At 50.2% G+C, this 16,694-nt stretch overlaps 1 protein-coding gene across 1 annotated transcript; it reads left to right on the forward strand.

Moving 5' to 3' along the window:
* The first annotated feature begins 742 nt into the window (after nt 1-742).
* CLPS (colipase) lies at nt 743-3,161 on the forward strand. The gene is made up of 3 exons (XM_046006477.1): nt 743-851; nt 2,335-2,457; nt 2,912-3,161. The coding sequence occupies exons 1-3, from the start codon at nt 768-770 to the stop codon at nt 3,041-3,043; spliced, it is 339 nt and encodes a 112-aa protein (XP_045862433.1). The 5' UTR covers nt 743-767; the 3' UTR covers nt 3,044-3,161.
* The last annotated feature ends 13,533 nt before the right edge of the window (nt 3,162-16,694 follow it).

Consider the following 16,694-nt stretch of genomic DNA (forward strand, 5'->3'; position numbering starts at 1 on the left):
CTTGGCCACAACGACCAGTCCTCCAGGGAAAGGTGCTCTGGTCCCACACCTGAGCACACTTGGGCAGGTGCGCCTTTCCCAGCCTCCAGCCCCGGGGCCACCTGAAGCTCACGAGACCTCCTCATTTTCAGCCAGGACTGAGTTACTGTTCATGCCCACATATGGCCTTGGGTAGGGGACAGGGTGAGTGGAAGCCTTCCCTGCAGGGGTGAGTCTCTAATTCTGGGATTGCAGATATTAAGGGAAGGGGAAAGGAAACAGGAAGGGCTTGTCTGAGGAGGACCTTCCTAAGGACCCCTGAGATCGCTCATGGAGGCAGCCCCTGGTTGAGGGCAGGAGGGCAGAACACCCAGAGTGAGAGATACGTGTGTTAAGATATATCTAACATATTCATTCCCTCAGCACCCCCAACTCTTGAAAGGATCCCCCGTTGACAGATAAGGAGATTGAGACTCAGAACAGAAAACTTGCCCAGTTTATAACTTGTACAAGTAAGAGTGTTCCAAAAGTCCATGAGCAGCATCACCACACACCACACACACACACACACACACACAAAAGGTGCCTGGTGCCGCCCAGTGGCTTTATCAGGACCCTTCCCCCCGCAGATTGGCCACAGCTGGGCCTCTGTTCACGTCAAGCCCCGTGGGTCAGGGAAGGTGTGTCACATGTGGACAGAGCCCCTTTTATAGCTGCGACACCCTAGCGGGCTATCTTCTGCCACCTGACCCACCAGCTGCCACCTGTCCCAGCTGTGCCCGTTCATCATGGAGAAGATCCTCATCCTTCTGCTTGTGGCCCTTGCGGTGGTCTATGCAGTTCCTGACCCTCGGGGCATCATTATCAATCTGGTAAGAGAGCTGTTGGGGGAGGAGTCATCTGAAGATCGAGGTGGGGATTTTTAAAATTTAGATCTTTACCTCTAATGTCTTCGCCCCAGGGCTGCCTGGATCCCTAGAGGTGAGGCATCTCTTCCTTTACCGCCCAGGTCTACCCTGTGCCTCTTCCCCCGTGGGGTGGTGGTGGGGGGGGCGGCTCAGACTAAGCTGATCAGCAGGGAGCATGCTCAGAGCAGTGGTTGGACCTGGCTGAGGGAGCTTTATAAAAATCCAGAACCCTGGGGTGCCTGGGTGGCTCAGTGGTTAAGCGTCTGCCTTCAGCTCAGGTCATGATTCCAGAATCCTGGGATGGAGCCCCGCATCAGGCTCCCTGCTCTGCAGGAAGTCTGCTTCTCCCTCTCCCATTCCTCCTGCTTGTGTTCTTTCTCTCACTGCCTCTTTCTCTGTCAAATAAATAAATAAAATCTTAAAACAAAACAAAAAAACCCCCTAGGTCCCTGTGCTGGAAACCCTGGCTCAGAAGGTCCAGCTAAAGTTTAAAAAGCTTCCCCAGTGACTGTGACTTCTAACCTTGAGAAACACACACCGTTCCAAATGCCTCAGGAACATTTACTCATTTGGTTCTCATACTACGCACTCGAGATTACTACTGTTAGCATCAAACCTGTTTGCAGATGGAAAGCAGTTGTAGAGAAAGGTGAGGTCACGCCACTGGAAAGCATTGAGCAGGAATGGGGGAGCCCTGGCTGATGGCCCCAGAGCCCTGCTCTCCCACTGCCCCTTGCCTCCTCTGTACTCAAGGGTTCTTTTCTTTCTTTCTTCTTCTTTTTTTAATTGACAGAGAGAGAGGAGAGGGAACACAAGCAGGGGGAGTGGGAGAGGGAGAAGCAGGCTTCCTGCTGAGCAGGGATCCAGATGTGGGGCTCGATGCGGGGTTCAATCCGAGGACCCTGGGATCATGACCCGAGCAGAAGGCAGACACTGAACAACTGAGCCAACCAGGCGCCCCTACCCAAAGGCTTTAACTCAGGGCCTTGGGTGACTCAGAGGGGCCAGGATCCGCCTGAGGTTGTAGGTAAAAATTTGTCCAGGGAGCGGGGAGTTTTCCAAGGAAGTGGTCCTCCACCTCCATAGACTCCTCAGGGGAACGCGGGATCCAGGGTCTGGAGACCCTGTTCTGGGTCACTTGTGCAAATTCCAAGGGAACACTGAGGCAGAGCGTGACTTGCCCAGGATTACCCAGGGAGCTGGCAGTGCCACGGGTACTAGAACCCGTGTCCCGATTCGCAGCCACGACCCTGCCCGCTTCTCCCACGACTGGGGGCGGACGGGGAACGGACTGGCCGCCAACCCCACGGGCTGGCTTCCTCTACACACGTCCGCACCGGGGGAGGCACTGTCAGCGGTACAGGGTGGTGGCGTGGGGGGTGGGGCAGAGGAGGGACAAAGGGGAGGGGTCCCGGGCTAACTCCGCCCCCATCCCCCCGCCCGGCAGGAAGACGGCGAGCTCTGCTTGAACAGCGCCCAGTGCAAGAGCAAGTGCTGCCACCGGGACACCGGGCTGAGTCTGGCCCGCTGCGCGCCCAAGGCCAGCGAGAACAGCGAGTGCTCTGCCAAGGTAGGTGCCGGCGGGAAGGGGGACAGCTCAGAGGAGGAGGGCCCTCTGGCCTGGGGTAGAATCAGGGAGGGGGGAGGGGGAGCTCGGACACTGAGCGCTGCGATTAAGAAGGGGAGGTCAACGGGCTTCAGAGTACTTTCCCATCCGCTCAACTCTTTTGATCCTCACAACTGACCAGTGAGGTGGGTGCGGGTGGGGACTTGTCATGCCCATTTCGCGCATGGGTAAATAGAGTCTACCCCCGGGAGATTAGCTAGAAAGCGCAAATGAGCCTGAGTGGGCTCCAGAACCTGGGTCCTCCGGGCCCACAGCGCCCCCTGGCGTCGCCGTCGGGAGGAGACAGACGGAAAAGGGACACGGGCCTGGTGTTCTCAGGGTCAGGCCCCGGTGGGCACGCAATGCCCAAAGGAGCCCCCCACAAGCCTGTGACTCCACTGGCTCTGTGTCTTTGCAGACGCTCTATGGGGTTTACTACAAGTGTCCCTGTGAGCGGGGCCTGACCTGTGAGGTGGACAAGACCATTGTGGGCTCCATCACCAATACCAACTTTGGCGTCTGCCTCGATGCCGGCCGCTCCAGGGATTAAAACCCCGGAAGGATGCTCATTCTGACCACCTCTCCCTGGCTGTCCCCCAACGCCCCCTTGACCAGCACCTCCCTTTTCTGATTGGATTCTCAGCAATTAAAGCTCTTCCTGCAACCTTCCCCGGGCTCCTGAATGTTCTTGCTGAATCAGTGTCTTCCTTGATGTCACATCAAGCCTTTGTCTCATCAAGGCAGGTGTCAGGTCAGGCGAAGGACAGATGGGTCTGGGACCAGGTGGGGAGAGGCTGGACAGCCTGGAGACAAGGTTGTGAAGCAGCCACACTGGGAATCTTTCCCTCTGGGGCCCAATCACACCTCCCTGGGATGCCCTTCTTGGCCCTCAAGTTCTCAGACAGGTTCATGTGCGCACACACACATGCACACACTTCTAGTAGGGAGTTAGAATGGCCCATATTCCTGCCCTGCATCAAAACTTCCCAGTCCTTGTCCTGGGTTCATACCTTCATTCTGGGCCCAACTACCAAGCTGACACAACCCATGTGTTAGGGGCTCAGACCACTAACAATGGCTGCGGGCTGACTCTGTGCTAGCAAATTCTCACAGTGATCCAGGAGTGAGAATTATTGACTGTCTAGATGAACTAATGTTCAGAGAGGTTCAGTAACTTTCTCGATGTCACATAATTCGAAAAAGTTGGCACTACATCCACCCAACTCCTTCCCCCTGCCCTTTCTACAATTCCTGGTTCTTTCTCAATTACTCATACTGAGACAAATGAGTGGAATTGTAGGGAATTTGGGGTTTTTTAAAAAGATTTTATTTATTCACTTGACAGAGATGACAAATAGGCAGAGAGAGAGGAAGGGAAGCAGGCTCCCCACTGAGCATAGAGCCCAACTCGGGGCCCGATCTCAGGACCCCGAGGTCATGACCTGAGTCTAAGGCAGAGGCTTTAACCCACTGAGTGACCCAGGCGCCCCTTGGGTTTGGTTCAATACAAAAATGTTATAGCCCCTGGAGCCACCAAGCCTGGGTTGCCTTAGGCAGTACTGAGGTCCCTGTCACTGAGCTGTGCAAGTGGAAATTCACAGACCCTCAATGGGGATGCAGGAGAGAAGATTCACGCAAAGAAGTAAGAGAGTAAGGGGCAGGGGCACCTGGGTGGCTCAGTGGGTTAAGCCTCTGCCTTCGGCTCAGGTCATGATCTCAGGGTCCTGGGATCGAGCCCCACATGGGGCTCTCTGCTCAGCAGGGAGTCTGCTTCCCCCCCTCTCTCTCTGCTTGCCTCTCTATCTACTTGTGATCTCTCTATATATACCAAATAAATAAAATCTTTTAAAAAAAAAGAGAGAGAGAGTAAGGGGCAGCTGGCTGGCTCAGTCATTAAGTGTCTGCCATCAGCTCAGGTCATGATCCCAGGGTCCTGGGATTGAGCCCTACTTCGGGCTCCCTGCTCTGCTGGAAGCCTCCCTCTCCCACTCGCACTACTTGTGTTCCCTCTCTTGCTGTGTCTCTGTCAAATAAATTAATAAAATCTTAAAAAAGAAGAAGAAGAGAGTGAACTAATTAAGTTGAGATGTTCTCCCAGCCTCGGGATTTTGTAGCTCATGGTCAATGCATTAGGTTTCTGAGGTAGGACTGGATTTACCTGAAGGGAACAAAAAGTCCATGTCATTATGGCTTACACGACTAGGGACACAAATTTCGCACACATCCAGACGTCTGGAGGTAGAAGTGGGGCATCTGTTTGATTGCTGGCTGCCCTGCTGTTCTTGAACCCTCTCTCAACTGGCAGGTGCTTTCCCGACAGCTCCTAACGTCATGTTCTCCCCCCATATTCAAAGTTAGGAAGCATAGAGTAGAGGGTGCTTGTCCGGAGGGGTGAAGGCGGAGTGTTTCTCATGGCAGGCCTTCTTATCTCGCCCAAAAGCCTCCAGGCTGACTTCTCCTCATCGGAATGGCTCCAACTGGGTCACATGACCACCTCTGACCCCAAGAGAAGCTGGAAAAGCAAGTGCTGGGCAGAGGGTTTGGGATCGCCATGACTGGCTTAGACTATATGATCCCTCTCCTAGGGCTGGCCGCAGTACTGCCCCAACAGCACCGGGGTTCAGTGAGCAAGCAAGGTGGGCAATGGCTGTTGGGGAGCCAAGTAAGTGTCTGTCTTGCCTAAGTGAGGGCTCAACCAGAATAGCTCTTTTTTTTTTTTTAAGATTTTATTTATTTTTGCAAAAGAGAGAGAAGGAATGACAGGGGAGGGGCAGAGGGAGAAGCAGAGCAAGAAGCCCCATGCAGGATTCGATCCCAGGACCCTGGAACGATGACTGGAGCCGAAAGCAGATACTTAAGGCTGAGCCACCCAGGTGTCCAAGAGTAGCTTTCAGTACCGTAACCCACTAGGGGTCTCAGGCCCGAGACAGGGTTGGGTCATACTCCTTGGTGCCCACATTCAGCCCTGGGTGGAATCTGTATTCATTTGCTTCTTCACACCTCTGAATGTCCAGCACTGTGTTACAGACTGTGAAGGACTCAAGGGAAATGTCCCTCATTTCCCGGGGTGAGTGGGAAGTTGGGCTCTGTGGGAAGCAAAAGGCAAAGATCCCAACTCCCTGTTCCTTTAATAAAGTATTAAATCCTTTCTATTTGAACTCTTTGGAGTGGCTCTTGTTTTTCTACACTAATACAAGACTTCTGGGAGAAGGGGAGCATTTGTTTTCCTGTTGTTGTTGTTCAAAAGCACCTTCCTCTCACCAAGCCTGGAGCCCAGAGGAGTCTTCATTGTCTAATTCCCATAAAGATGTCCTCTGATGGGGGGAGGGATGCCTGGGGGGTTCAGTCAGTTCAGTGTCTGCCTCTTGATTTTGGCTCAGCTTGTGATCTGAGGGTTGTGAGATGGAGCCCCATGTCAGCCTCTGAGCTCAGCATGGAGCCTGCTTAAGATTCCGTCTCCTCTCCCTCTGCCCCCTCCCCACCCCACACCCCCACCCCCGTATGGGCACTCTCTCTATAAAAAAAAAAAAAGATGTCCTATGAGTTGTAGCCTTGCAATTGACATACCTTATTTTAATATCCTAATCCCAGAAGCTCCCCATTTTGCTGTAACTTTTTTCTCTAGATCTGCTAGAAATTCAGCTATATAAGCAAGCAGGGGTATTTGCAGGCTTAAATCCATAAAAAATTCCTAATGCCAGACACTGTAGTAGACATATGCTGTCTAATATGGTATCGATTAGCCACACGCTGAGCCCTTGAGGTATGGCTCACCTGAACTGGGATAACTGTAAAATACAAACTGGGTTTGGAAGTCCCATTACCAAAAAAAGAATGCAAAATATCTCAAATATTATACATGTTGAAATAACATTTTTGATTGAGTTTAATTAAAAATATTATCCTACGATCCAGCAATTTCACTACTAGGTTAAAAACAGTGATTTGAAGGGGCACATGCACCCCATGTTTATAAAAATAATGTCCAATAGCCAAAACAGGGAAAGAGTCTAGATGTCTAACGACAGATGAATGGATGAAGATGTGGGTGTGTGTGTGTGTATAAAATGGAATATATATATATATATATGGAATATTTCTCAGCCATCAAAAGGAATGAAATCTTGCCATTTGCAATGACGTGGATGGAACTAGAGGGTATTATACTAAGCAAAATATGTCCATTGAAGAAAGACAAATACCATATGATTTCACTCACATGTGGAATTTAAGAAACAAAACAGATGAACATAGGGGAAGGGAAGGAAAAATAAAATAAGATGAAAACAGAGAGGAACACAAACCATAAGAGACTCTTTTTTTTTTTTAAGGTTTTATTTATTTATTTGACAGAGAGAGATCACAAGCAGGCAGAGAGGCAGGCAGAGAGGGAGGGGGAGCTGGCTCCCCGCGGAGCAGAGAGCCTGATTCGGGGCTCGATCCCAGGACCCTGAGATCATGACCTGAACTGAAGGCAGAGGCTTAACCCACTGAGCCCCCCAGGTGCCCCAAGAGACTCTTAACTATAGGAAACACACTGAGGGTTGCCGGAGGGGATGGATTAACTGTGAGTGATGGGCATTAGGGAAGACACCTGATATAATGGGCACTAAGTGTTAAAAGTAACTGATGAATCACTAAATTCGGCCCCTGAAACTAACAGTACAGTGTACGTTAACTAAATTGAACTTAAATAAAGAATTTTTAAAAAGTAAATAAAATATACCATCAAAATTGGTTCCATTTTTAAAATACGGGCATTAGAAAATTTTAAATTACATATGAGGCTCATATTTCACTTCCACTGAACAGTGCAGCTATTTTAAGCTGAAAGCATTTGAGAATAAGCTTTTTTCTGAAGTCCCTTATCTGCCTAAAACAGAGCCTCCCAAAAGAACTCAACTCATAAATTTCCTTCTGGGGAGGTTTCTTGCAACAAGGAAAGATTGACTCCTATCCCTGGAGTCTTACCACTGTAGAAGTCAGCACCACACCTAAACAGACATTGTCACAAAGCTATCATATAGGTGCCTGGGTGGCTCAGTGGGTTAAAGCCTCTGCTTTCGGCTCAGGTCATGATTTCAGGGTCCTGGGATCAAGCCCTGCATCGGGCTCTCTGCTGAGCAGGGAGTCTGCTTCCCCTTCTCTCTCTGCCTGCCTCTCTGCCTACTTGTGATCTCTCTCTCTCTCTATCAAATAAATAAAATCTTTGAAAACAAAACAAAACAAAACAAAACTATCATATCTATCATCTACTCTCCTAAGGGCCCATTTATCTTTCTTAAAAATAATTCACTTTCCCCTAAGTGCCCTTTCTTCCCATCCCTTCCCCTATTAAGAAGCCATTTTCCAAAGTGTCCTTCTCCCATTCCCCTTCTCCAATCAAGATGGTATATATGTCCCAGATTCCAACTGCCTCATTGAGTCACCTTTTTCTGTAAATTCCCCCCACATATGTATGTGAATAAAAATCTGTCTTGGGGGGGTGCAGTGCCTGGGTAGCTCAGTCGGTGAAGTGTCAGCTCAGGTCATGATCCCAGGGTCCTGGGATGGAGCCCTGCATCAGGCTCTCTGCTCAGCAGGAGGCCTCCTTCTCCCACTCCTCTTGCTTGTGTTCCCTCTCGCTGTCTCTCTCTCTCTGTCAAATAAATAAATAAAATTTTTAAGAAAAAACAAAAAAAAAAAAACCCTGTCTTGGGGCACCTGACTGGCTCAGTTGGTTAAACATCCAACTCTTGATTTCAGCTCAGGTCGTAATCTTGGGGTCTTGGGATCAAGCCCCACACCAGGCTACCCACTTGGCAGGGAGTCTGCTTGTCTCCCTCTGCCCTTCCCTCTGTTCCCTCTCCCTCTCTCACACAAATAAATAAATCTAAAAAAAAAAAACAACCAAATTTGTCTTTTCTCTTGCCAGTCTGTTGTTGTTGTTTTTTTGTTGTTTTTTTTTTTATGATTTTATTTGTTCACTTGAGAGAGAGACAGAGAATGATTAGTGGGAGAGGCAGAAGGAGAAGCAGGCTCCCCATTGAGCAAGGAGCCCGATGTGGGGTTCCATCCAAGGACCCTGGGGTCATGACCTGAGCCAAAGGCAGATGCTTAACTGACTGAGTTGCCCAGATGCCCTGCCAATCTGTTTTTTATCAGTTTAATTTACAGACCCCCCAAACATGAACCTAAGAGGGTAGAGGGAAAGTTTTCCTCCCTTGCATGAAACTAGTTGAATCATATCAGCAATATCATCCCCCTCCCCTACCAAATTTGAAGACATTGGGTATCCTTGGAGGCTGGGTTTTCAGCCTGCAATCTCTCCTTCCAAGGGCGTTTCCTAGACTTTCTCCAAATAAGGGGAGCTCATGTACTGCTATGTACTGAAAGCCCGTGTCTTTCTGATGTACATGTAACACTGAATATCTGTCTGACACATTGAGTACAGGAGCAATTTCTACCAAGACATGGGTTATAGTGTCACTAGGACTTGCAGGGGGTGCTCTAAGTGAACCTCAGTTTCTTTCTCAACTCCTGAGCTCTTGCATCCTGGGGGGCACCCTTGGCTTAGGTCTGGGGCTCACTTAACCAGAAGCGTAGCCAAGTAGGGAACTTTGGGTCCATAATCTGAATTATTTATCTCCATAATGTCACCTGAATACAGGAGGGCTGCTATGAAGCCTGCTTCTGCTGAGAATTCATAACACATGCAGCCGGAGAGCTAGCATCTGGCTCGAAAGGCTCTCACAAGCAGCTGTACAATTTCCTGAAACTCCACTTGATTCATTTTCTGCCCAGAAATCCCCACAGCACAACAGGTGTTTCCATCTTTCTTTTCCTCAAGCTCTTTCCTTGGCTCTGCTTTCGTTCTCAACCCTCCTTTCTCTTCTGGTCTCCCAGAAGAGTCCAGAGTCCAGCTTGAAAGTTGTGTGACTGGAAGCAAGTTGCTCAATCCGTCTCGGGCTCCTCCTTCCCCTCATAAAATAGGGGTGATAACAGCTCTGATCCCTCATAAGGTTTTAGGATTAAATGAGATCATGTGTGTAATGCATGGAGCACTACCCCGGCATATAATAAATGCTCCATAAACACTGACAAATCTTTTTTTTTTTTTTTTTAATAATCTCTACACCCAATATGAGGCTTGTACTCATGACCCGGAGATCAAGTGTTGCGTGCTCTACCAACTGAGACCGGCAATTCTTTATATACTTTTGTCTTGTACATTTTCTTTCACATTTCTCGTACTGAAGGTCAGCGGAAACCAAGAGTTCTGGTGTAAATGGAGCTTTTGGAGGGTGGATTATGGAATGCGCTGAAGCCCACTGGGATGGGGAGGGGAGCTCAAGTCTCCTCTGGGGACTTTCATGCATGCCCCAACAGGGGACTGGGCCAAGCCTAAGCTTCCCGCCTCTCTGTGACCCTTCACTCCCCCCAGCAATCTGTGTAATGCCCATTCCAGCCTGGCCTCCCCAGCCCCCAGTGCCAGGGGCAGCAAACATTGAAAACTATTTCAGTGATGATGCATCATCCCTCCATCCCACACTTTACTGCTGGTGGAGGCTCTCAGAGCTAGGGGCAAGAACATAGTTTTGGGTAGGCATGGGGATTGATGGAGGAGGAGATGGAGGAGGGGGGGGAGGCAGCAAAGAAGAGGGAGCATTAGGAGAAAATGTTCTTAGCTGACTTCTTTTCATCAATTTTCTTACAACGACCATACATGATTTTTTTTTAAGATTTTATTTATTTATTTGACAGAAAGATCACAAGTAGGCAGAGAGACAGGCAGAGAGAGGAGGGAAGCAGGCTCCCTGCTGAGCAGAGAGTCCAGTGTGGGGCTTGATCTCAGGACCCTGAGATCATGACCTAAGCCAAAGGCAGAGGCTTAACCCACTGAGCCACCCAGGCACCCCTGGCCATAGATGATTTTAAATGATTTCTCATCTTCAGAAATACACAAGCCAGGTCCAGTAGACAGAGACAACTCATGATACAGGTCTAGGAATGTCTAGGAAAGGGAGGACTTTGACCTTGACCTCAGAGGTTGCTTTGCTCTCAGCCCTAAGGGGCAGCCCCCACTGCCACCCGAGTTTAGCTCTGGAGTCCATCTGCTTGCACACAGCGGTGGAGCCTGGGCTTAAGGGACGCCCCTACCCCCCCCCCCCCCCGCCCCAGACACTGTTCAGTCTGTGCCTCTGGTTGCCTCCTCCAGGCTGACCTCTGGGATTGTTGGTGCCCTCCTAGTCTAATCTCTGGCATTACCTTTCCTGTCATTAACCCACGCGCCTATCCTGAGTGAATAAACACTCATCCATGGGGGTCTCCATCTTTTTTCCTTAAGTACTTTCACGGGCAAACCAACTACGCTCTCCTGCACACCCATTTCAGAGGCTTACCACAGCCCACCACCTCCAGCCAGGAACACCTGGAGCCGTTGGGAAGGTTGGGCGAACCATGATTGGAACCAGACCTTCTAGCTGTGCCCATTTACAGGGCTACTTTCAAAGTTTGCTGAGATAAACCCTCGAGAGCGGGAACTTATATTAGAAGGAGAAGTCTCGCCAAGCTCCAAGCCTTTGGGGTTGGGTGGGGGGAGGGTGTCCCACCTTCGGCCGGTCCACGGGCTCCCCCCGGCGGCTGGAAGGTGCGGTCGCAGCCCCCTGTCATTGCCACCCTCCCGACCGCCACTTCTTTCCGGGGGCCCTCCCCGCTCACCCCTACCCCACCCCGGGCGCTGACACCCCAGCATGCGACACCCGCTGCCCTCGGACCCCTTGGCGGCGCAGTGCGACTCACAGCCTTCGGACACCTGGCGGCAGCACCCGCCCTTGTGCTTCTTGCTCCGGGTGCAGAGCTCCCCGACGTCCTGAGGGGAGCCGGCGCCCGGGGTCTTCCCACCTGCAGGCTCCGCCCCACTTCCCTTGCCGCTCGGTCACCTCCGCCCCGACTCCCGCCAGGCCCGGCGGTCTAGAGCTGTGGACCGCGGATGTCTGTGCGCAGGGGCGTCGGCGGCCCCTCACTTGTGCGGGAGGGTGTTAAAGAGATTTTGCAGGTTTACTTTTAGTGTCCCCCAAAGAGGTTACTTCTCTCGCACGCCTGATCCAGGCCTTCCTGTCTTTGCTTCCCACGGTTCTTTGAGCTGCACGACCTTCTAGCCGCGAACTCCTACTTAATCCTTAAAGGGGAGCTCGCTTGTCACGTCCGAGCTCCCTCCTCCACCGCACACACACACACGCGCGCGCGCGCGCGCATATCAGTGATCCCCAGTGCTGGGGTTTAGGACATGACGCGACCTATCACTACCACCGTCATCTCTCTGTCAGACAAGTTCAGTGTCATTCAACAAGCATTCAGTGCGGAGCCCCTACTGTGTCCGGGCAGCTTGTCGGACACTGGGAATACAGCTGGGAACAAAACAGAACCGCCCAGAAACGCCGTGTTCTGCCCTCCTCCAGCTGACGTTTCAGAGCAACTGTCCCGTAGAACTTTTGGCAATGACCAAAATGTGCTTTTTCTGCCAGTTCCAGTTTGGTAATCGCTAGCCACATACGGCTAATGAACACTTGAAATGTGGCGAGGGGGTACTGAGGAGCTGAATTTTAAATTTTCTTTAATTTTAATTAATTGTAACTTAAGTAACTCCAGGGATTCTTGACTACGCTATTGGACAAGGGCACGCAGTTCTAGGGGAGAAGACAGGTAATAAATAAGTGAAATATGGGGCGCCTGGGTGGCTCAGTGGGTTAAAGCCTCTGCCTTGGGCTCAGGTCATGGTCTCAGGGATGTCCCAGAGAGCTTGGGGCTCTCTGCTCAGCAGGGAGCCTTCTTCCTCCTCTCTCTCTGCCTACTTGTGATCTCTGTATGTCAAATAAATAATAAAATCTTTTAAAAAAACAAATAAGTGAAATAGATCTGGTGTTACAGACAAAACATTGAAGAAGGAAGCCATAAGCAAAAAATACTGTGTGATTCTATTATACGAAGTTCAAAAACAAGCAAAAGTAATCTACAACAAAAGAGGTCTAGAGAGTGTTATCTTTGCGACCCAGTGACTGGCCACCAGAGTAAGGGAGCCTTGTGGGGTTGCTGGAAGTATCTTGATCTGGGTGGTCTTTATGAGGATGTTTGCATGGGCTTTAAATTCACTGATTTTAATGTAAAATCAACATTTGGGCATTTAACTGTACCTAATTTTTACCTAACATATATATGTGTTAGATAGTATTAAAAATTACTACTTATACATGTGTGATCATCTCTATTGTGTTTGACTAAGTACTACAAAAGAAATAAAGCAGGAGGGGGGCTGGACTGGCAATAGCCTCTTGCTGGTCTCCCTGATTCCACTCTTCCTAACCCAGCCCAGGACTCTGACCTCCACCTCTCGAGGGTCTCCCTCCACCCCCACCTTCCCCAATTCTTCCCAGAACAGGAGAAATCTTTTTTTAAAGGTAAACCCCATCATGTCATTCCCTTGCTTCAAAGCCTGCAAGGACTTCCTAGGGTATTTAGATACTGAAATGCTTTGTTGGACCTGCAAGCTTTCCTCATCCCAGGGCTGCCTGCCCATCACTAGATCTCTTGTTCCCTCACCCCCAAGACATGCACGCACGCAAGCACACACATGTGCACATATACACCCAGCAGCCACCACCGGGGATCTGAATGCACCAGATTCACCTGGCCCCTGGCCATTTGCACTTGCTGGTGCCTCTGCCCAGAACATGCTGCCCTGTGAGCCTTATCTGGCTGCCTCCCACTGAGGCCTCCCTGAACACCCAGCTCCAGCAGCCGCCATCAGCTGGCCTCACTATGTTCACAACACTAGGATTCTTTGAAATTCTCTTCATCTTTCTCTTTCTCTTTTTGTTTTTAACTTTCTGTCTCCCTCCCGCTCCAACTAAGTTCCAGGGGACAAGTCTCTTTCCCTATTTAGTTCATTGCCATATTTCTTAGCCCCTAGGACTAAAGTCCTCACACACAGTAGGTGCTGAATGCTTAGGTGCCGCATAAGTGAGAATATTATAATACTCTATACCTTTAGGTCTTTGTTGAAATTGCACTTGGTCCGTAAGATCTGCCCTACGCACACTGTCTCAAACTCCACCCTCTCCTTACACCCCCATACCTGAAGTCCCTTCCCTGTTTGCTTTGCCACCAGGTGTGTAGCGCCTGGGCTATATAAATATTATCCATATTTGCCTCCTCCAGTGGAATGTCAGCTCTACAAGGGCAAAGCTTTTTGGTCTTGCTCACAGCCCCATCCCTAGCACCTAGAAAGATAACTTCCATATATAGTAAAATTTGTTGAATGAATGAATGAATATCTCTCTTACCAGATGTGAGCCTGGGGCGGGAAGTCCTGAGTCATATTCACCTGTGCGGTGGCAGCATCTAGCACAGTCCTGGCATAGCTCCCACAACTAGGATGGGTTTTCTTCTTCCTCCCCGACATCCTCCCCCCCCACCTTCCCCACTGCCGGTGTCTTCCGGCTTTCACCCGCATCAGCCTCTGTGCCCACCCAGCTCCCCAGTCAGCACGGGGTCTGGGCACAGTGGAAATGGAGGTGACTGTACGCTCCAGGTCCTTGCCGAGTAATCGATTTGTCCCTGGTAAAAACGAGCTGCTAGGAGGGGGAAGCAAAAAGGAGGGTGAGGATGGGCAGGGGCATCAGCAGGTGCATCAAGGCCCAGAGCAGGTGGTGGCTTCGGAGCGCCCTGCCATGTGACTCGGGCCTGGAGGGGAGCTAATGAGGTGTGAATGCCCATTCCTAGGGTTGAGAGGCGGTTGTCAGCTCCCAGGGACAGAAGCAATGGGGGTAAAGTGGGAGTTTCCCCAGAAGAGCTGCTGTGTCCTGGACCATTTTCTGCCCTCATCCGGCCGCCCGCAGAAGAGTCTAGTCCGCACTCGGGTTCTGGCCCTGGTACAACCTGGGTTCAAATCTCAGCTCCGCTGCCTACTGGTTGTGTGATCTTGGGGGGACTTCTTAACTTCCAAGCTAGACTTTGCTTTTCCTTCTCCATCGGCAACACGTCGGCTAACGCAGTCATCACAGGGGCAGAGGGAACTTTCAGATTAAATAACAGGTAACTGGCTTCGCTTGGTGTCGGCGCCCAATATATGGAAGCAGTTCTCATTATCTTTAGAATTCAAAGGTCTTCGAGTTTGAGGGATTTGAAAAGAATCTTTCATGTAATCCGATTGTATATTATTGTTAATAAACAGTCTTATGAATATTTTGTTTCTCAGATGAGGTGGCTAGGGCCCAAAGAAGTTGCCAAACTTCCCCAAAGTCACAAAGCTATCAATTAACAGAAAATGAGGTTTTAGTTTTCACCTTTCCACTCTCTCCCCCAAGAGGCCTTCAATTAGAATTTTTTTTCTTTTTTTTTTTTTTTTTTGTGAGAGAGAGAGCATGCGATGGGAAAGAGGGGTTGCGGGGAGCAGGAAGAGGGAAAAAGAGAATCTTTTTTTTTTTTTTAAGATTTTTATTTATTTACTTGACGGAGAGAGAGAGGGAAGGAACACAAGCAGGGGGAGTAGGAGTGGAAGAAGCAGGCTTCCTGCTGACTCAGGACTCAATCCCAAAACCCTGGGATCATGACCTAAGCCAAAGGCAGATGCTTAACGACTGAGCCACCCAGGCCCCTGAGCATCTTTTTTTTTTTTTAAGATTTTATTTATTTATTTGACAGCACAAGCAGGCAGAGTAGCAGGCAGAAGGAGAAGAAGAAGCAGGCTCCCCGCTGAGCAAGGAACCTGATTCTGGGCTCCATCCCAGGACCCTGGGATCATGACCTGAGCCAAAGGCAATCACTTGACCTACTGAGCCACCCAGGTGCCCGAGAAAGAATCTTAAGCAGGCTCCATACTCAGTGCAGAGCCCCGGGGTGGGGCTCTATCCTAGGACCTAAGGTCATGACCTGAGCTGAAATCAAGGGTCCAGTGTTTAACTGACTGAAGCACCCAGGAGCCCCTTAATTAGAATTTCAATAACTCCCCCTCTGGAAAAATTCCTATATGCCCGGAGGCATCTCTGCAGGCCAGCAGAGGAATTCCAAGCCAGACATTCCAAGACTGTGAGTGGGCTGCGGTGAAGACAGTCCACAAGTGACAGCCTAGGCGGTGGGAACGGCTGGTAAGACGGAGGGCAGAGAAGCCGGGCATTTTCACAGAGGCTGGTAAGTCAAGCTAGGTAATGCTGTGGGAACAAAGTACCCAGGAATCACAGAGGCTTGACACCACACTCATGAACACATGTGCAAAGTCAGCTGTGAATCAAGACACTCTCGGGGTCACCGCCCTTCACCCAGTGACTTAGCGACCCAGGCACTGCCCCCACCCCAGCCACCACCTTATCCCACCACCTGGTCATGGCAGAAGAGAACTGGAGAACTCGAGCTTTTCTGGATGTTTCATGGAGGGGGAGATCAACTCCCATCCCATATTGGTTTGGATGTTGGGACCTACCATGCACAAACCAAGACGATAGGAAAAGGTTGATTACTGGAACACAGGAAACTTCAGGACAGGTGTGAGGAGGTGTGAGCGGCAAGGATGAAGGGGTGTGTGGCTTTGGATCTTACTGTGGCTAGCGACGGGGCCAGAGTGAGGTTTCTGCAGAGCAGGCTGGGGGTCGTGTGGTCTGCACTGCCCACCAGCGCCAAGGGAGGAGGTATGTGATTTCTAACCGGCTTGCCTGGTTGTGGCGCCAAAGGGACTGGAAAGCCGTCACTGGCCAGTCATCCAAAAAGGAGTCTTCCTTTTTATTGTGTCACGCTTGGGCTTCTCTGCTTTGGCCCAGAAGTTACACCTGTCGCCTCACTGGCTAGAAATAGTCACACAGCCCAAGCTACCTGTACAAAAGCAATCCTTCTGGTGCCAAGTATGAAGAAAATGAAAAAGGGCTTGAAATCATAGCATTGTCTCTTGCCTTGTATTGGGGGAAAAAAAGAAGGAAACTATTGGGGGTGGGGGTTAGAGACCTCACCTTAGAAATAAGCCTTCTGAGAGAAAGGATGAGAGCCCATGTCTGGGCAGAGAAAAGGCTGATGAGACAGGAGGAAAAAGCTGTGGTTATGCGAAAGATCCCGGCCATCTTCGTGATTAAGAGCCTGCCCTCTGGAGCAAGACGGCCTAGGTTCAAATCCCAGCCCCATCCTTTACTCTGAACTCTTGAGAAGGGTACTTAACATCCTATTTATAAAATAGGTTT

This window comes from Meles meles, chromosome 5, assembly GCF_922984935.1.
Source record: "Meles meles chromosome 5, mMelMel3.1 paternal haplotype, whole genome shotgun sequence".
NCBI classification, from domain to species: domain Eukaryota; kingdom Metazoa; phylum Chordata; class Mammalia; order Carnivora; family Mustelidae; genus Meles; species Meles meles.

Excerpts from the sequence above, each read along its gene's own strand:
- CLPS (XM_046006477.1), top strand. The coding sequence starts at position 768 with ATGGAGAAGATCCTCATCCTTCTGCTTGTGGCCCTTGCGGTGGTCTAT. Across the intron at positions 852-2,334 it reads GGGGCATCATTATCAATCTG|GAAGACGGCGAGCTCTGCTT; the intron begins GTAAGAGAGCTG and ends CCCGCCCGGCAG. Across the intron at positions 2,458-2,911 it reads ACAGCGAGTGCTCTGCCAAG|ACGCTCTATGGGGTTTACTA; the intron begins GTAGGTGCCGGC and ends GTGTCTTTGCAG.